The sequence below is a fragment of the Onychomys torridus genome, chromosome 7 (assembly GCF_903995425.1).
Source record: "Onychomys torridus chromosome 7, mOncTor1.1, whole genome shotgun sequence".
NCBI lineage: Eukaryota > Metazoa > Chordata > Mammalia > Rodentia > Cricetidae > Onychomys > Onychomys torridus.
This window is the reverse complement of record NC_050449.1, coordinates 100,345,399-100,365,363: the sequence shown is the minus strand read 5'-3', so window position 1 is coordinate 100,365,363 and position 19,965 is coordinate 100,345,399. Positions and strand designations below refer to the sequence as shown.

Genomic DNA, 19,965 nt, shown 5'->3' with positions numbered 1-19,965 from the left:
CATATCCCATTTATGGGAATCAAACCCAGAGTATTGTGCATGTAAGGTAGGTGAGCATGTCAACAACTGAACTACCCAAATGAACTATTTTTTAAAAAATTTTATTTCTTAAAATTATGTGTATGGGTGTTTGGGTAGGTATGTACATGTGAATGCAGGTGTCCACTAAGGTGCTTGGTACTGAAGTCTGGTCCTCTGCAAGAGCAATATGTGCTCCTAACCGCTGAGCCATCTCTTTAAGGTCCTCTCCCACTTTTTAAATTTTGAGACAGGTTTTTACTAAATTACCCAGGCTGGCCTTGAACTTAGGATCTCCTGCTTCAGCCTCTCTAGTAGCTGTGATTACATGCCTACATAACCAGGTCCTGCAACTGCTATGAATTTTATAAAAGGCGCAACTCAAGCCTAGAAAAGTCTGAGCACTTAAACAAAGTTAGGCAACGAATTGCCAACAAAGTCAGGATTCGAATCTAGTTTTCCAGTATTCGCTTTTCTATCTGGTCCAAATTTTATGTGCATAAAAGAGGGGGTCGAGAGGCTCTTTAGATACCTAGTCCCTTCCCGAAAACAGAGAGTGCCCCCAAACACTGGAACCCCCACACGCTGCTAGACCTAGCTTGCAAGCTATTAGAATAGCACCCTTCCTCTCCTCTCTAGCCTGGCTCTCAAACCCAGCACTCGCGGGTGACACCCTCCCGGTTTGTTTCCGCCCATACACCGCCCCAACGGGATATGTAAACGTGTGCTTCAAGCAATCACTGCAGGCTGGAGCCACATCTCTGCTGCGACCTTAAGGAAGACTAATGGATGGCTGGAGACTGCCGTGCTTGAGAACACATCCCTGCACTTTCCCACTAGTGGGGCTGCGGTTGGGCGCGGGTCAGTTCAGCCTCCCCGCCCTCCCGCAGTCTTCAAAGGGGGAACCCGGTGGCTGTAGGAACCCTAGACCAGGGAGACGTGGTGCACCGGAGCACTTTCTCGACTGCACTGAAGCGGAAACAAGGAGCTAAGGGAGTGTACTGCAGGCTACGCACATCCGGGGGCCGACCCCGGGGCGGTTTCCTCGTGCCGGTGTGTAGCCCGGGTTAGCGTGCATTTCCTCTATCAGGTATGCACCAGAGGTGGAGACCGGGATGGGAATGTATAGACCACAATGTTGCCTTTTGAGGCCAGGCCAGTCTTATCCCCCACAGTCGGGGGAAACAGGCTTGGAGTGAGGGCGCGCTTACCTGAGTCGTTGATAATGTCCTTGAGGATTTGGGACAGAGGTTGTGTCGGGACTTAGAGCTTTGTTTCCTTCCGGAACTTGGTACAAGTTGCTTCCTTCTTCAGCCCTGTCTTTAAGACTGTGGCAGTTAGCAAGTGCTCAGCAGATGTTAGTTTGGACCTTACTTAATTTGCTTAAAAGTAGAGGGGACCACCGATTTTAAGTTTTTAGATAACTTATTTGTGTTAAGTGTAACACTTAATTTTTCAGCCTTCAATTTATGCTAATGTCTGGGGTCATGGGTTAAATTAAAGGGAAAAATTCAGCTTCCAAACAGTGATGATGCATACAGAATGTCAGAAGCAAGCTCTCAAGCACGGCAGTCTCCAGCCATCCATTAGTGAGTTCTTGGTGTGTGGTGTACTGTCTTCCAGACCCTTGACATCCATTGGTAAAGGCACCAGTCCCCAAAGAGCTGGTGTTATTTTTCCCACATTATGATCAGACTGAAGTCAGAAACAATGATTTGACTGAGCTCACACACACATATGTCTGACATCTGCCCTACTCCTAAGCCCACACCTTGACTATTAGCAGGGACCAAGCTCTACCAAGTCAACCTACTTAAACTGAAAAAAATTACTGGCCAAGACAAGAAGAAATCAGGTGGTTGAGAGTGTGAATATAGTCCAGGAGGTGGCAGACTAAACACACATTCTTTTCAGGCAGCTTTTGAGTCTTTTCATATTCTCCTTTAGGGTGACAACAACATCTGAGAAACAGAATACTAGAGAACCAGAGCCCGTGGCTGGTCCTTCTGCACCTGGCCCAGCCTAGGGACCACTCCCAGCACCTCTCTCAGTGACTGGTATCACAAGGGAGACTCAGGAACTTGCAAACATTTCTCCAAGACATGAAGCTTTGGGGGCGAAGACTTTGGACCCTTCTATCTGGTCCCAGGGGAAGGATGGGAGTCTCCCAGGGTTGGGCCTTCAACTCATGGAAGCTTCATTCATCTCTGACTGGACTGTTGAGTGCCACAGGGGTGGTCAGCCAGTGGACACAGGTCTTTGAGGAAAGAGGTATCCCAGAGGCCCGGGAATCCAGTGAGTACATCGTGGCTCATGTCCTTGGAGCCAAAACAGTTAAGTGCCATGTTAGGGAGGATAGGAAGGGAGGAGGGAGAGCTCCAGGGAACAGATGTTGAGGACTTTTTGTTTTGTTTTACTTATTTATTTTGCCTCAATCAGTGTGCTTAGATGAAACTGGTGGGATTTTGCTGAAAAATGCTTCAGGTAGATACTTATTCATTCATCCAACAAACTATTATAGTGTGTTCCAGGCACTACAGGTTCTAGGATGATTCAGTGGCTAGTGTAGTCTACAAAGTATTGAGTCTGTTGTCCACACGAGAAACCTGGGTGTATGTCTCTAAACCAAGGGAACCAGCCACTCACATTCTCCTTGGGGACAGTTTCAGAGCCTGAAACCAGAACTTTGGACCAAGCCACTGACCCCTGAACAACTGCAGTGCATCCAGGAACTGTGTAGCCATCGATTACAGAGGTAAGCAGCCATGGACAGATCTGAAGACTCTGAGTTAGGAACAGCGACTCGTCCTTCCCTACTCCCACCCAATTACGATGGTGGAGGAATAAAGTGTCTAAGGACTAGGGAGCTGTTGGGGTGCAGAAGGGACTAGTGCAGTAAATTTACAGACGGGAAAGAGGGTAGGCCTAGACTGTGTATCCTAGGGCATTGCAGGCAGGACCCAGCCTGATAGCCTTGACTACAATCGTCCTCAACTCAGCTCTGGCCTTATTCATCCTGGTTCTGGTACTGATGACTCCCTGGATGCTCCTCTTGCAGGATGCCAGTGCAGTATATCCTTGGGGAGTGGGACTTTCAGGGGCTCAGTCTGAAGATGGTACCCCCAGTGTTTATTCCACGGCCAGAGACGGAAGTGAGTATATAACGGAGACGTCAGGGTGGAGCTGAGAAAAGGTTCGAGGTACTTGTCTTGCCCCAGACTTCCTCCAGGGGGTGCTGGGTCCCCATGGCTGCCATTCACAGGGGCAGTGACCTTCCGCACATGTCTTGCTGGCTAGGTTGGTTGAGCCATGATAGAGGACTCCTCTTGCCCTGTATCTTCGACTTTCTTCACATTCCAAGCCTCTGCCCCAGCTCCAAGGACAGGAAGTGCCATAGAATGTTCCCAGTGCTCAGCTCATTGTGGCTGTCACTGAGGAGCTACCCTGTAGGCCCATGGCAGACTCAACCCATGGGAAATAAATGACCCCCAGCAACTTGGAGAGGAGGGGAGAAGTAGATAGGGCTCCGGCTGGATACCTGGAGGTCTGGTATGAGCAGTGTGAGTTTATAGGTAGTTGCTACCTGCTCTAGGCTCAGACAATAAGTGTTAGCCTGTCAGGCCAGGGTATCTGTGACGCGGTGGTTGGCTTAGGTCTGTTGTCTGGTCAGGGGATTGTGTTAGTCCCTCAGATTACCAGAACTGGGGATTGTGTGGCCCATGCATGCTGTCCCTTGGGGACACACCCTGATCTGTGACAGATGTGTCTCTCACCTTCTTGCACATCCCCCTTTTTTGATGGCAGAGCTGGGAGATAGAGAATGGACTCTGGCGTGAAGTGGGGCTGCCTACAAGATGGTGAGCAAAACCAGAGGGTGCTAGACTCTGGAAAGGATGGTTTCTGGAAAGATATCTTGGCATATAAACATTCTTGGGATAAGTCCCCTTCCACCTTTCCTAGCAGGGCCTATGGCTATCTGTCCTTCACCCTTTCAATCTCTGTCCCTTGGTCAAGAATCCTCTGATCTTTCTGGAGAGACGGCTCAGTGGTTAAGAGCACCAGCTGCTCTTCCAAAGGACCCAGGTTCAAGTCCCAGAACCCACACAGTGGTTTGCAACCATCTGTAACTATAGTCCCAGGGAATCTGACATCCTCTTCTGGCCTCTGTGGGCACTACATGCACACTACTTAGGCATACATACCAGCAAAATACTATACACATAAAAAAAAAAAAAAAGACCCCGCTGATCACCTAGTGTACCCCTTATCATGTGGTTGAGAGACTGAATTTCACCTCATTCTCCAAAGTCGGGGCAGAACTTAGGAAGGCTGAGCCTTTGAGAACTCAAAGAGCTGTCAAGGAAGGGACCCATGGGCTGCACCTGAAAGTTCTGACTCTGTCCTAGTTAGTGCTGATATAACCTGGGATGGGGTACAAACATTCAGAAGCAGGATGTGGTCTGTCATCTTCAGGCTTTGGGGGGATTACCCTGTAGCTTCCGTCTAATATGTGACTTCTGGCCAGGAGATCACTTGCCATCCTTGGAGAATGTCAAGGATCAGAACATAGAAGGGCAGCTCTCATGGTGGGATCTGCCATGTGTCTTTGGATTCTGGGTGTTGGGTGTGAGCTTTCAGCGCCCATGTGCCCCACCCACTCTCGGCGTGTCTGGGCCAGGAAGGCGGCTTTGCTGCTTGAGGAGGGGAAGAGTGAGGATGCTGTGGTGAGAAGGCCAGGTCTGCCTCACTGTACAGACATTTCTGAGAACTCACCAGGTCTGCCCCACTGTGAAGCCACATCAGGCAGGGTGCTTTACTAAGAAATCAAGAGGACGTGGCCTGTGGCAGAGAGTGGAGAGATTGGGTGCAGGGGAGGGGTCACAGAGTCTGTATTTTCTATCTATCAAAGGGCGGTTTCTGATGGTGGGTGTGAAAGTCTGAAATGCAAAGTTGCAAGTGGCTTGTGGCCTGATGAGCTTGGTTTTCCCTGGGGGCGAGAGAGTGGCAGTGTATACAGTGGGAAACTTTAAGGCTGGGGTGTGAGCCACCCCATCCCCACCTGGTGTGGTATGGCTGTGAGAGGCTCAGTGCTGTAATGGTTTTAGGGAGACGGTAACATGACTAGGATATGATCCCAATAGAGGATGTGTATGGGACATCTTTCTGAGACCTCAGAGCTACTGTATAGGGGTTATGCAGTCCCATCTGGAGCAGTGGCTCTAGGCAGAACTACCCATGCCCTTTCCCTGCCCCTGTCTCTTTTTCTGTCTCTCCATGTTTTGAATTCTTCCTGGATTCATTTGGAACAGATGATTGGGTCTGTGACCAGCTTGGCTAGATAGGTTCTTCTCAACAAGCTGACAGCTTTAGGCAGAGGGAAGGTCTTTACTGCATAGGGAAGAATTTTCTAGACTTCCTAGATGTAGTCTCGACATAGATAGTTCCCACATAGTCCCTAGATGGTCCTACGATCAAGATAAGCCATGGTCTGTGGTAGATGGAAAGGTAAGAGGCCGCTGGTGGCAGTGGGGGCCCAGTCTCTCAGTCCTGCCCCAGGTGGCCATTTGCATGGATGGTATGTGTGTCTGAGGTCAGGGATGCCTCTGTGAGGTGGCTAGCCAGTGTGGGCTGGCTGAGGGGTCATCCTCCAGCCAGAGTGGGCTGTTTGTGGCCAGGAAACCCAGAGAAACTCACACCCTTAACACAGGCTGTTATTTTGCTGGCCGTTCAGTCTGTTGCCTTTACCACAACCTGTCAGTCACAGCCTTAGATTGCAAGCTGTTCAGTGGTCGTAAGCCCAGTCTTCTGCACACACCCCAGTGCTCTCCACTCATGCCCCGCCCAGCCTGAACCAAGCTCCCTCACCTATAGACAGTAGCGCTTTTTTAGTGCAGAAGGGGCTTGGAACAGGGAGGGCTGGTCCAGCTCTCCAACTTCTGTCTGCTTTGGACTTGTTACCTTTGGTGTGAGTGAGCATTGCCACTGAGGTTTGGGCCCTAGGAAGTACGAAATGCTTTTTGGGGCTCAGCAGACAAACTTAAAAGCAAAGGGGGGTTGGATGATCTGGTGCTGTTTGCTCCATTGGGCCTGGCTGATGGGTCAGACCCCAGGTCTTCTCATAACTTAATATGACAAGAGAGGCGAGCCTTGTCCTAGATCTTCAAGTCAAGTTGAAGATCTTTGGGTTATAGAGATGCAACTAGTCTGCAGAACGAAAATGTTCTAAAGACTGTGTCCCTCAGTCTATCAGACTGTTGGGAACAATGGACCCCAAAGAGGTAGGGATTTCCTGCGAAATCTCATGCACTAGTCAGAAGATGAGCTTGTCTCCCATAAAGGGATCTCACCGTCCTAACAACTTGTCAGATCATCGTATAGATGAGACTGAAGCCCAGGACCACACCTTGACCCGCACTGCTTAGAGCTGCGTATCCTTGGCCCGCTATTTAAATTGTGATTTCACTTCAGGAATCTGAGGTGGACTTGAGGGGTTTGCTGGATCTTTGTCCCTCCTCCCACTGTGGCCACATTGGACAAGTCTTTCTTTTCTCTCCCCTCCCTCCCTCCCGTCCCTCTTTCCTTCCTTCCCTCCCTCCCTCCCTTCTTTCCTTCCTTTGTTTTCTTTCTGCTTTCTACTTTTAATTTGGCTCTTTTTATTGGCATATTGAGGATGGGTGGCCAGGTCTGATTTGGGGCACAGTTTGTGACCTCCCGAGGCTGATCCCAGAGATACTTCACAGGGGCTAAGGGAGGCTTCCTTCAGAGAGCTCTCACTGGCTTCTTCCCTCTGAGCTTCCTGAGCCTTGAAGGGGCCTCTTCCCATATCCGAGGGGGGTTGTCTTGGGGAAGAGACCACATTACTCTTTCCCTGATGCATGCTTGGAGCCCCGACTCTACTCTGCTTAGAAACATTTCAGCTATGGGACAACAGCAGCCTTCACCCTTCACTCCTGGCTCACCCTATGTCAATTACCATATACAGCTCCAGTAGGCATCAGGTTAGGGGCAAGACCCCAAACCCTCTTGGATTTGTGCTGATGATGTCTGAAAGTATACTTTTGCTGCAGTAGTGGATACCATCCAGACAGGCTATTACCACACCTGTGCCCTTGTACCATGTTCTGTGTGTGCCATAGCCACCTGCAAGGATGAGACTGGGTAGAGCTGTGTCCCTGCCCCATTAAGGTAATTGCTTGTCCCTTTAGCCTAGGAGTCTTCTGGGAAATTCCCAAACCCAGCTCTGTGAGGAAGCTGAGGATACATCAGCCACCCCTGATTTATTTATTTTCCCCTGTGGTGCTGGGCAGGTGCTCTTCCTTGAGCTGTATCCTCAACTCCAAGCCTTTGATTCTTGACCACTATGGGCCACAGTTCAGGCTCCACGTACGGTCTTGACCCTTGGGTATTTCTTCATGAGCCAGTGATGAGGATCCAACAAATTAGTACAGGCTCTAGAAGTAGGTCCAGGCACAGAGGGTTTGGCAGTCAAATATGGGAAGATATGGGGCTGGAGAGATGGCTCAGAGGTTAAGAGCACTGGCTGTTCTTCCAGATGTCCTGAGTTCAATTCCCAGCAACCACATGGTGGCTCACAACCGTCTGTAATGAGATCTGGCGCCCTCTTCTGGCCTGCAGGGATGCAGGTAGAACACAGTATACATAAGAAACAAACAAACAAATAAATATTTTTAAAAATGGGAAGATGTCTGAAAGGGCATAGCTGAGGTTTATTATGCGCACATGCAGCAGATGAGGGACCAGGTATATGATTCTATGTTCCTGAGGGGAGCGCTCTGTTTGCAGATGAGTAAAATAAGGCATGCAGGCACAGAATGACCCCCACCCCCCCCAGGGTCTTTGCTGATGTGAAGATCAGTTTGGCCTTGGCTGTCCCTCACCTGCCTTCACTAGGAGCCAGTGGCTTGGACCTCTTGGTTATGGCTCCTGAGGAGCAAGAATGGCACCCAGTCTGATTCAGACCCTCTGCCTTCCAGGAACTGGTTGAATGGGTTTTAGGGGAAGTGGCCCAGCGGCCCCCTGCAGTGGGAGCCCGAGGTGGTCCCCTCATTCTGGAGGTAGGCTGTGGATCAGGAGCCATTGCCCTCAGCCTACTGAGTCAGCTCCCTGAGGTAAGCCCTCTGCATCTGTCTGCCCTGCCTTTCCCTGACATGGAGACGGTCACTCACTGTCTCTTCCATTGGCCCTCCCCCACATCCCTATGCTAGAAGCACTGAGGGAAAGTGGCCAAGAAAGGAAGGTATGCCCAGCTCAGCATGGTGATAGCCTCTGACTTCCATCCCTATCTGTCCGGCTAGAGCCCAGCTACAGGAACATTTTGTTACATATTTCTTTCTTTTAGGGAGCTAGGAGAGGGTTCCTAGACAGGCAACTCCCAGGACTCCACCTCTCTTCCTTTGTTCTTGGGCAGAGTCAGGTCATTGCTGTGGATAAGGAAGAAGCTGCTGTCAGTCTGACCCGTGAGAATGCTCAGAGGTATATGGGCTGGGAGGTCCAGAGGGCCAGCACTGGGGAGAGGGACTCCGGGACCTGAACTTGACCTTTATTCTAGTATCCAGTCTCTACTAATCTGACTTCCATTGTTGAGAGGTGCATGAGGGTAGCCTGGCGTTGGTCCCACCGGTTTATGAATGGATGGCTATGAGCAGTGGCTACATTGCTGACCCAGGAAGGGCCCCTTTCCCTCCTGGTCCTTGTCACCAAGGGTAAAGGCTTGCATCCTATGCTCACCACCACCTCCCCATCTCTCTAGGCTTCAGTTGCAGGACAGGATTCGGATCATTCCCCTTGATGTAACCTCAGGTACATCCCCCTGCCCATCTTCTTGGGGTGGGGATCCTGGATAGAGGAATTGCGGGTGGGTGAGGCACGGCAGGAATGGGGTAAGAGTTTCCCAGTATCCGTGGACCAGTGGGCCACCTCAGACCAGCCCTTGCTGAGGACAGACACGGTGCTGTTGTTTTCTGCTTGGCTGTCCTGCCCCAGGAAGGGACAAGGAACGAGCCACAAGGTCTTGTAGCCCTGGCTGGCTGGCTGCCTCTGCCTTCCGAGCGGTGTGAATAAAGGTGTGCAGCCCAGCCCACAAAGTCCTTCTTATCTTCTGGATCTCCTATAATTGATAAGTTTAACTAGGGTTTGTTTATTGGCTAGAGACAGACAGATGTTCAAAGGAGAACAGTTCAGAGCCAGGTATGGTGGCCTCTACCTGTTATCTTAGCAGTGGGGAGGCAGGAGCACTCCTGTGAATTCAAGGCCTGTCTGAGGAACATAGTGACTTTTAGACCAGCATGGGATACAAAGTGAAGCATCTCTGGAAAAAAAAAAAAATCAAACAACAGCAACAAAGAAAACTTTAGGACCAAAATACACATGTGCCTCTCTGTCTCCACCCGGCCTGGAAGAGGTGGTCAGGCCATGCCTGGCTCATGGCAGGTTTTACAGGATCCTCAGGTTTCCAGCTCCTGTTCTGATTCTTTTGTTACCCGTGGAGCCCCCGAGCTTTGTGTGAGTGTGATAAATCTGGTTTAGCATCTGGTATGAGTGGGACCCAGAAACGGCCATAAGGGACTGGCTGAGGGCAGGCCTGCCCTCCCTGGGCTTTCAGACTCTTGGTTATGAAGCAGAAAGTGGCAAGGCCAGGAGGCGCAGAGCAGAGAAGCTGTTCCTCTGCCTTTGTAATCAGGCTTACGGGAGGTAGCATTCAATACTGCTTAATGAGGAGGCCTTGATAGGGAGCAGAGAACACAGACTTTCTAGGTGAAGGGCTGCATGTCAGCATGTCCACCCCTGGCCAGCCCGCTAATCTTCAAGTCTAGCCAGGTCTAGAGACAGACACACGGTATAACATGGGGAGAGGGGCTACCTAGGGGGCAAGGTAGATTGTGGAGCTACCAACTTTTACTTTGCAGTGGACCAATTCATTCTGTGTATCCGCTTTGCTCACAGAAGGGTGCTGGACACACCTTGTGCCCTGGGGCCCTGTGGACTTGGTGGTCAGTAATCCTCCCTACATCTTCCACAAGGACATGGAGCAGCTGGCCCCAGAGATCTGCAGGTACAGGGTGGATGGGACAGCAGAGAAGCTCCAGTGGGATTGATCTGGGCTGGAGGACCTCCATCTGGAGAAGACAGGCGGGGCTCAGTGGGACAGCGGCGTGAGAGGTACACTCTAGAGCCCGCGGCCTCACTGGGACAGTTTTTGCCTTTGCACTTCTGACCCCGGAGGCCCCTGGGCTCCCTGAGCCTCCATTTCCTCTTTGAAAGGAGAGTGGTGTTTGCAGGACCATGGAAGGGCTTAGCGTTGGCCATAGTGAGGCCTAAGGGAAGGCACTCGCAGAGGGTTGTGTCATTTTACACAAGACCAAGGTCTAGAGAGGGAGGGTGCCCTGGTACAGGTCCCACGAGGACTTGTGGGAAAGCCAGCACTGAAGTCTCTGGCTCTGGAAGAGCCATGCTGCATTTATAAGGTCGGAGAAGGCAGTGTAACTAACTACATGTCCCTACAAAAACACTGATGATACGGGTGGGTGCTGGCTCCTCTTTTCTGGGCTCACAGAAGTAGGCAAGATCAGCTTTAAGTGTCCTCAGATCAAAGAGCAGGAGCAGCTGGGTTCTGAGGGAGCCTCATGCCCTGAGGGAGGGCTGTCTGTCAGTGGGACTCAGCAAGTCCATCCAGCCCTGCTCTGTGGGGGTGCTGTCTGCAAGAGAGGAGGAAGGTAAAACCTGATAGTCCACTTAGGGACCACTTGCTGATGGATCCTCAGCTTCCTTCTCAACCCAGAGTCTATCCCAGGGGCCCCTTTGTGAAAGCCTGCCTGGCTGGTCCACCCTTTCACACACCCGTGCCCCAGGCTCTTGGCTGTCACTGTTTTCCTATTCAGTTATGAGGACCCGGTGGCCCTGGATGGTGGTGAGGAAGGCATGGACATCATCTCCCGCATCTTGACCTTGGCACCCCGGCTCTTGAGTGCCTCTGGGTATGGACAGCAGCCTCCTCCACTTCCATTGTGTAATTGGCACGCCTTGGCAATCATTGTGCCCTACCTCTTGCAGGGCAGACGATGTAGAAGCACAGGTCGTGGTCCTACCTACTTGAGCTGACCCCTTTCTCCTCCGTGTAGAAGCATCTTCTTAGAAGTGGACCCAAGGCACCCAGAGCTTGTCAAGAGCTGGCTTCAGAGCCGGCCAGACCTGCACCTTAGTCTTGTGGCTGTACGTAAAGACTTCTGTGGGAGGTAAGACAACAGTTCCCATCTCCATACCACTTCCATGCTCTCTAGCAGCCTCCACCACTTGTGCATTCCTTAGAGCTTAGATGGTACCCAGATGCACATCCTGTCTCCTCAGGCTCCGGTTCCTGCATGTCCAGAAGTTTGCACCATAGTGTGGATACTATGTGAACAGCTGGCCAGGATTCTAGCCTGCTGGGTGCCTGGCTGGTCCTGATGGAATACTGCTCAGAGGGAGGTGTTAATGCTTTCCAGAACCCCAGGCATGGCCCATGATTCTGGGATTCCCCACGATGGATGCTTCTAGGAGACTTGGAGACAAGGGTGGAGTGTTCTTCCTGGGGGAGCAGAGAACAGATTCAAGAGCTGTGTGTCCAGCCTAGCTCTTTCCCCTCGGTAAGCATGCTGCTTGGTGTTCCTGTCGCTGGAATTGCTGTGAAGATGTTGGGAAATGTGGCCAGTAAAGTATTGAGAGAGCAATAAATGGTAAACCAGTATTTTGTTATTAGTGTTTGTGGGCCCTTGTCCCCCATGTAGGATTAGGCCTGAGAGCCTCCTCCTACTTTAGCAAGTCAAGTAGACAGTGTGGTAGAGGTGGGGCCCAGTGTAAGGATAGCACATGATGGGGCTAGGGGTATGGAGGCTTAATCATGGCCTTGAACACCATAGGGACTGCAAGGATAGCTCATTGTTTGGGTTAACATCATCTACCTCCAGCCTAGGTATGCCTGCATACCCTTCCTTGATTGGGCCTAGGCTGAGCATGGGGGCCATATGTGAGGGTGACGGTGGGGTTGAGGGTCTTTGACATGTGATCCTGGGGTTGCATACCCACATTCATAAGTGAATGTTTGAGACAGTAAGGTGGGGAAAAAAACCCCACAAGATTTTTGTTTGTTTTTATTGACAATCCATTCCAAATGTAGAAATTCAAATTTGGAGTTCAAATAACCATGTGTGTTTCCCTGGTTGGTGTACCCAACCAAGTCTGGGCACTGAGTTGTGACCTTCACCCCAGCTTTGGGCAGATACATGGCTACCAGGAGGCCCAAAGACTAGCCTACTGTCAACAGCAACAGGAAACTTCTTGGTGGTGAGTGTTGATGCAAGACCGCATCTGGGTAGTTCTTCAAGCGTGTCAAAGACTAAGCACGTTCGTTCTACCTGACTCTTCTCTACCCCCAGCATTTGCAAGGTGCTGCCTGACGTAAGGTGCAACAGCCAGAGGGAGTGTGCTCTGATAGGTAGCAGCTCCACCAGAGCCACAGCAGCTGAGTTCCAGGCCCCTCTTGGAGCGGGTTCCCAGTCATCTCCTTTCTCTTCTGAGTTCAGGGCAGTGCAGGAGATAGCTTCATTTTATTCTATTATCATCAGCAAAGTAGAACATGCATGCTGGCATCCAAATGCCCAGTCCAGGCAGGCGGGTCAAGGCACTAAGGGAAGGCCTGCCTGAAGTCCCATAATACAGGGAGGCTCGGTTGAGAAAGGAAGTCAGGTCCTCGCCTTTGGGAGTCTGTATTTCTGGACTTACATCCTGTGTAAGTGATGTCTGCTGCTGTGCTTAGAGGGTATATTTGTGTTGGCAGAGACCATACTGCATGTGTCAGCGCCCCAGCATCTGACCCTGGTGACCTGCCCTATGTCCAGCCCTAGATATGTGGCCTGCAAGCTGTCTTGCTTCCTTTGAAGGTGGGAGCCTGGGCTTTCCCTCATGACTATTCCAGAAAGAACCTGGGAAGGTAACAGGGTGCAGCCAGAGCAAGGCTCCTCACCCCCGAGACTCCTCTGCCATTTGACCTTTGCTGGCCAGAGCCTGTGTGAAATTGCCTTCTCTCTCTTGCTTTGCCCTTGGCCTGTGGCTGTCTTCAGATGCCAGACTGCCCTGACCTCACAGCAGTGTGTTGCCCTCTTGTCTCACAGCTGGGGTTATACTCAGTCAGTGCTGAGCCCTCTGACAGCTGTCCCTCCTGGCCTCGGGCCTGTCTCCGAGGTAAGGCCTTGGAGAGCCTGTGGGTATGGCACCCAGGAGAGTGTGGTGGTGGAGAAGGACAGTGGAGGGGCAGCTGGGGCCACTGGAGCAAGAGCTGCCCTGGGGACAACTTCCTTCCCAGAAAAAAGTAGGGCCTGCCTCCACTGGGATTTAAGTCCAGCCAAGCAGAGTGGTAAGGCAGGCTCCGGACTGTAGCTACTAGCTTAACTGGGCTAGACGTTGAGTTGCCACACTGGAGCCGTGCCAACCTAGGTTTAGATTCTAGAGTCTGCCCCTTACCAGGTTGTGACCTTGGCCAGATGACTTGGCCTTTTTCAGCTTTGGCCTCCGAACCTTGAGAAACAGGGCCAAAGTGCTTTACTGCGAGGATGGTTGTGAGATTTTTTTTGGTACATTGTGGGTGTTTCTCTTGCCTTGAGGACAGACAGAGAAGGCCTGTACCCTGCTGGGTCAGCCAACACGAGGCAGACAGAGACAGCAGTCAGCAGAGGAAAGGCGGCAGGGCAGGATTTTAGTCCTGGGTTCTTGCTGACTCTCCCCTCTGGAGATGGAGCCAGCAGGAGCAGCCACCTCCCCTTCACTGCTTCTCTCCACCAGGGACTGAGTACCGAAGGCCCAAGCCATGGCAGCCAGTGGCTCCACTCTGGAAAAGCCAGGCTCACGTGCCCCGTCCTCCTCTTTCTCCTGATGCTAGTGCCAGAAGCTTAGCACAAGTCACAGACTCCCTTGGGGACGGTGCAGAAGGATGTGGTGTGAAAGACTCCACCCAAGCTCTGAGGTCTTGAGGCCAGAACTCGGGAGATCAGTTCTGTCCCTGCCATCAAGTAGAGAAACTGGTCTCACCTCACAGTGGGTCATTCAATGCAGCTTATTTAGCTGACTTATTAAAATGTGTCCCCAGCTACAAGAAATATACCCTTTTCTGCAGGCCCACTTCATGGACCCTGGGCATCTGTTCCCAATCTTATTTCTAAAGCTTGACTGGATCCCCAGGATCTAAGTATGGTCTCTGTGTCCTGCAGAGTGCTGTCTGAAGAGGTAGGGAGGACAGCTCTGAGAACGGCCCTAGGATAGCCCTCTCTGGCCATAAGTAAACGCTGTCAGGATAAAGGGTTTCACTACTGATGGGTCTGAGAACTGCTGGGCTGAAGTGGGAAGACCTTCCATCAGCCCGGCCCCATCTTTCCTTATCCATTCTTTACTGCCCTGCCGTGTCCTCCCCTAACACCCTCCCTTTGCCCTAGCTGTTCGTCCTTCTGGAGTGCCCTTGCCCATCACTACCAGTCCATGTCATACCTGCGAAATTCTAACGCACCTGCCCTGACTTCATGTTCTAGCCTTCCCCTGCCCACATCTCCGTCAGTGTCCTACCCGAATATCTAGCCCCTGAATTTGGAAACCTTCCAGTCCCATTCTGGGAACCACTGTGAGATGGGCACACTCAGGTTTAGTAAATGTCCACCAATAAACTGACCCCATATCCATTTTCTAGACTTGAGGCTAGAACTTCCTGAGTGGTCCACATCTGACCTGACAATAGCTCTCACATTCTGCAGTCAGAGGGAGAGGAAACTGTGAAGTCTGGCTTCCTGCCTGAGCCAGGCAGCTGTTCAAGTTGAGCCATAATCTCTTTGAGGGCTTCAGTGCACCTGATCCCCACCCCACAGCATGCCAGGAGAACAAGCTGTCCTTGGCAGCCGCAGGAGCAGGCGCCAGGCTCCCTGGAGCTCTCGGCCTTAAGCAGCCCACAGTCAAGGTGGTGGCTAGGATGGTGGCCTGATCTCTTTTTATGAACTCTGCCCTGAACAAGACCCTGGGTGTGAGACAAACAAAGACACCTTATTAAAGACACCTATGTCCTTGTCCCCCAACCTATGACTTTTACTTTATATGGCACAAAGGACTTTGCAGCTATGAATGAAGATCGTGTGTGTGTGTGTGTGTGTGTGTGTGTGTGTGTGTGTGTGTGTACGTACCTGCGTGTGTTCACATGAGCATGCAGATGTTGAGTGTATATACATGCACATGCATGGGGGGGGGGGCAAAGGCCTCAGTCACCCCTTATGTTTTGAGACAGGGGCCTTTGCCCAAGCCCCAGGGCTGCTGCCTCCATCTTCCCAATGCTGGGGTTACAGATGTGTACAGTCATGTCTAGCTTTTGCATGGGTGCTGGGGATCCGAACTCAGGCCCTCAAGTTTGTGCAGCAGGTAGTTTACCAACTAATCCTTCTCCCCACACTTGTGACTAAAGATCTCAGGAAGGAAAAGTTGTCCTGAATCATTGCGGTAAAAGCAGTGTGATCATGGTGTCTATCGGAAGGAGACAGGGATGTCTTAAGTGAGAGGACCTCTGGGTCAGGGTGGTATGATTGCAGGAGGAAGGAGCCGTGAGCCAAGGAATACAGGCAGCTTCTTCCCTAGAGCCTCAGGAAAGAATGCAAGCCTGCCCACACCTTCATTTCAGCACAATGGAATTGGATTTCTAACCTCTAAAATTATACAGGGTAGTAGTGTGTATTAAGTTACAAAATCTGTGGTAATCTTTTATAGTTAACTGTAGGGAACTAATACAGATCTTGATGCTCCGTGGAGCTTGAATTAGTCACCTTTGTAGTCTTTTTTAAAATGTTTTTTGTTTACTTATTTACTTATTTGCTAGCTTACTCGCTCATTTATTTATTTATTTATTTGTTTATTTATTTATGAATGATAGGGTTTCTCTGTGTAACAATCCTGGCTGTCCTGGACTTGCTTTGTAGACCAGGCTGGCCTAAAACTTACAGAAATTCACCTGCCTCTGCCTCCCAAGTGCTGGGATTAAAGGCATGCGCCACCACTGCCTGGCTAAATTTTTTTAACTAATTTATTTATTGTATATATATATATATATACAGTGTTCGGCCTGCATGTTTGCCTGCACTGCAGGCCAGAAGAGGGCGCCAGATCTCATTACAGATGGTTGTGAGCCACCATGTGGTTACTGGGAATTGAACTCAGGACCTCTGGAAGAGCAGTCAGTGCTCTTAACCTCTGAGCCATTGTCCAGTCCTTAAAATGTTTTTTTATTACACTTATTTACTTATTGTGTGTGTGTGTGTGTGTGTGTGTATGTGTGTGTGTGTCTCTGTGTGTGTGTGTGTGTGTGTGTGTGTGTGTGTGTGTCTGTGTCTGTGTCTGTGTCTGTGTCTGTGTTCATCCATACCACAGCATGCTAGTGGATATCAGGAAAACTTGTAGGATCAGTTTCCACCATGTAATTCCACCTGGGGATTAAACTCCATTCTTCAGGCTTAGCCTGAAGTACCTTTACCCAGAGTCATCCTGGCCAGCTTGTCACTTCAGCCCAGGGTTGGCTGGCTCTGTCGGGCATGTGACAAGGCAGAAAGATGGCGGAGGAAATCTCCTCACATGACAGCCAGGAAGCAACGAGAGAAAGGTTCCTGAGGCAGACAGTACATACTTTTATGGCTAATCTTGGCTGTCAACTTGACACCTGGGAGAGGAATCCTCAAGTGGAGAATTGTCTCCATCAGATTGGCCTGTTTTCACTTCTGTAGGCTATTTTCTTAATTGCTAATTTATGTTGGCAGGCTTGCTCACTGTGGGAAGTACCATCCCTAGGCAGGTGGATCCGGGCTGTGTTAGAAAGGTAGCTGAACTCATGTGAGCCTGGGAGCAAGCCAGCAAGCAGTGTTCCTCCTTGGTCTGTGCATCAGTTCCTGCCTCTAGGTTCTTACTTGACCCCTGCCCTGGTTTTCCTTAGTGATGGACTATATAACCTGTGAGCTGAAATAGACCCTCCCCTCCACAGAGGAAAGGGAGAGTTTTGGTCAGGGTTTTATTACAACAACAGAAACCCAATGAGAACACACACTTTTCTATAGGCCCCAGTCTCTTACTGCCTCCAACTTGGCCTAGCGCCTTAATGTTGCTATCGAGTCTCAGTCACACCACTAGCTGGGGACTGATGCTTCAACACAGCAGTCTTTGAAGGACATCCCATGTCCAAACTGTAATGGTTCTACTATGGCAAACACTTAAAACTGGAAGTATTTCTGGAATTGGAATGTGGAAATGGGCAGAGGCTGGAAGACATTGGAGACACATGACACATTGCCTTGAATACCTCTCCTTAGAGGGGATGTGGCCAGGGTGGGTGATGGTGAGCCTCTTCAGTCTTCGAGCCTGAGATGTGTCTTTAGAGAGAGAGGGCCATCTCTCAGGACAGAGAGGCTGGCCCAGGCACCAAGAGCAGTGGGGAGGCAGGACTGGAATGAGAGAGCAAGCAAAGTTGGCCTCTCTGCACTATTTTTAATTATGGGAGGTCTACCCAGCTCCTGGTCCTGGATTGTCATGGAGTCACATGGTTGGCCTAGCAGCACTGGAGAGTGAGGAAGGCCCTCACTCACTAGTTATGCCTGTGAACTGAACACATCAGCCGTGACTAAGCAGAAAGCCTGACCCCTCCATGTCAGTGGATAGCTGGGCTCTTTCCAGTCACCAGGCATCCTCAGGACTGTGTGTCACCATTCTATCCTGGAATTGAATCTGGTTGTCCCTGAGGACCTTAGTATTCTGATTCTCGTTCTCTCTCTCTCTCTCTCTCTCTCTCTCTCTCTCTCTCTCTCTCTCTCTGTTTTGTTTTGTTTTTTCGAGACAGGGTTTCTCTTGTGTCGCTTTGCGCCTTTCCTGGAACTCACTTGGTAGCCCAGGCTGGCCTTGAACTCACAGAGTTCGCCTGGCTCTGCCTCCCGAGTGCTGGGATTAAAGGCGTGCGCCACCGCCGCCGCCCGCCTAGTATTCTGGTTCTCAAAGCTGGAGTAGCCAACTATCACCTTTGGACTCTGTCACTGGCCAGCCTGAGGCTGACTCTAATCTGGATGAGGGGCGGAAGGACTGTGGAGTGGTTATCCCATCAGGACAAGGTGTGCACTCCCCTCCAAGCTACAACTTGGTACTAAAGAGTGAGCTGTAGCAAGACTTGTATGTAATTCCTGATTTTCCCTTTTCCCAAGCAGAAGTCTGCACAGCAGGCTGGAAGAGGATGAAGCTGCCACAGATGCCCGCCTGACCAGCAGAGGCACTGGGATTGCCACAGCTAGGTCTTGAGTCATGCCTTGCAGAGCTCAGAGCTAAGATCCACCTGTTGTGACAGGAGCTGTCCCAGAGAGCTTCCCACAACCACAGCAGCTTGCATCCTGGCGTATGCCACAGTGTCTGTATCTTAGTCTCTCAAGCCAGGCTCCAGAGGGCCTGCCACCTTCAGGGGTTTTACCTGAGTTCACATAGCACTTGCCTCCTGACTCCTAGTTCAAGGCTTCCAGCCTTCATTATTTCCAAAGTCCTGTAGCCAACAGATGGTGCTATATAGCTCAGTGGTTCTCAACCTGTGGGTTACAACCCCTTGGTCTTTTGATCAACCACAGGAGTCCCCTGAGGCCATCGGAAAACACAGATATTTACATTATGATTCATAACAGCAATATTACAGTTGTGAAGTAACAATGAAAATAATTTTGTGGTTGGGGTCACTACAACATGAGGAACTGTGTTAAAGGGTCACAGAATTAGGAAGGTTGAGAACCACTGATAAACCTGTTATACTAGGGACTCTAATGTACAAAACCCTCTGGGCTAGGTTCATGGACGAACATGAGCCACAAAGCTCGGGTATATGGATACCCACATCTTGGTCCCATCTGAAGCCCTGACAGGTGTGAGGAGAGTAAAGTTTCCTTAGTAGAATAAGCGATTGCTACCACTTCTGAGGGAACCGGCTGTGCACCCTACCCAGGCTCTCTGGGTCTCCTGAGGTACTGTCTCAGTTAGGGTTTTTATTGCTGTGATAAGACACCATAATCAAAATTAACCTGGGGAGGAAAGGGTGTATTTCAGCTTACAGTTTCACATCATCCATCCTCGAGGGAAGGGCAGGGCAGGAACTTAGTGGGGCAGGAACCTGGAGGCAGGAGCTAACGCAGAGGTCACAGATGAACCCTGCTTGCTGGCCTGCTCCACATAGCTTGCTCAGCCATCATTCTTACAGCACCCACAACCACCAGCCCGGGGGAGGCTCTGCCCACAGTGAGATGGACCCTCTCACACTGTCGATCAAGAAAATACATCACAGGCTTGCCCACAGGCCAATCTGGTGGAGGCATTTTCTCAATTGAGGTTCTTCCCAGATGACTCTGGCTTGTGTCGTTGACTTAAAACTACTCAGCACAGGTATCTAAATGACCACTGGGTATCTTTGTCCTTACAATCAGGAATATGAAATGGACCAATTTTAAATTCCAAGGGCCTCATTTCTTCTTGATAACTGCCTACCAGTCCTGTAGGTGGTCAGTAAAGGCCAATTTTATAGTTCAAAGAGTAAGACAAACAAAAGGAGGTTACTTTGGTCTTGCTGGGAGAGGCCCAGCTGAGGCAGCTTGGAGCATCCCTGACAGGGTGGCCCCTTTCCCAAGCCTGGGTCTCCCTAGGGCTTCTGCTTCTCAGAAGAGCAGCCACTGAAGTGCCTCTGTCCTCTCAGCTCTACAACCTTCTCCAAGGGCTGCATCTGGAAGGGCAGACAGGCCAGATGTCCCCGTTCTGGGTCCAAGCAGCAGGTGCCATTGTTGGGGCTTGGTGTGCTTAGAGAGGTCCCTATGCAGGTGAAGTTAAGGCTCGGCAGGACAGTTTTTTTCGGGGATCCCAGTCGCCATCATT

At 50.7% G+C, this 19,965-nt stretch overlaps 1 protein-coding gene across 5 annotated transcripts; it reads left to right on the top strand.

The window, feature by feature from the left end:
• Positions 1-956: 956 nt before the first annotated feature.
• On the top strand, positions 957-11,761 carry Hemk1 (HemK methyltransferase family member 1). 5 transcript variants are annotated; one of them, XM_036192930.1, is made up of 11 exons: positions 963-1,108; positions 1,966-2,351; positions 2,682-2,773; positions 3,077-3,170; positions 8,013-8,147; positions 8,378-8,511; positions 8,789-8,838; positions 9,982-10,090; positions 10,917-11,012; positions 11,157-11,270; positions 11,383-11,761. In XM_036192930.1, the coding sequence occupies exons 2-11, from the start codon at positions 2,121-2,123 to the stop codon at positions 11,417-11,419; spliced, it is 1,092 nt and encodes a 363-aa protein (XP_036048823.1). In that variant the 5' UTR covers positions 963-1,108; positions 1,966-2,120; the 3' UTR covers positions 11,420-11,761. The 5 variants fall into 5 exon arrangements, 4 of the variants coding, with proteins under 4 accessions (XP_036048827.1, XP_036048823.1, XP_036048824.1 ...); XM_036192931.1 differs by having other exon boundaries at positions 966-1,108; positions 8,447-8,511; XM_036192934.1 differs by lacking the exons at positions 11,157-11,270; positions 11,383-11,761 and adding an exon at positions 11,089-11,151 and having other exon boundaries at positions 957-1,108.
• Positions 11,762-19,965: the final 8,204 nt, after the last annotated feature.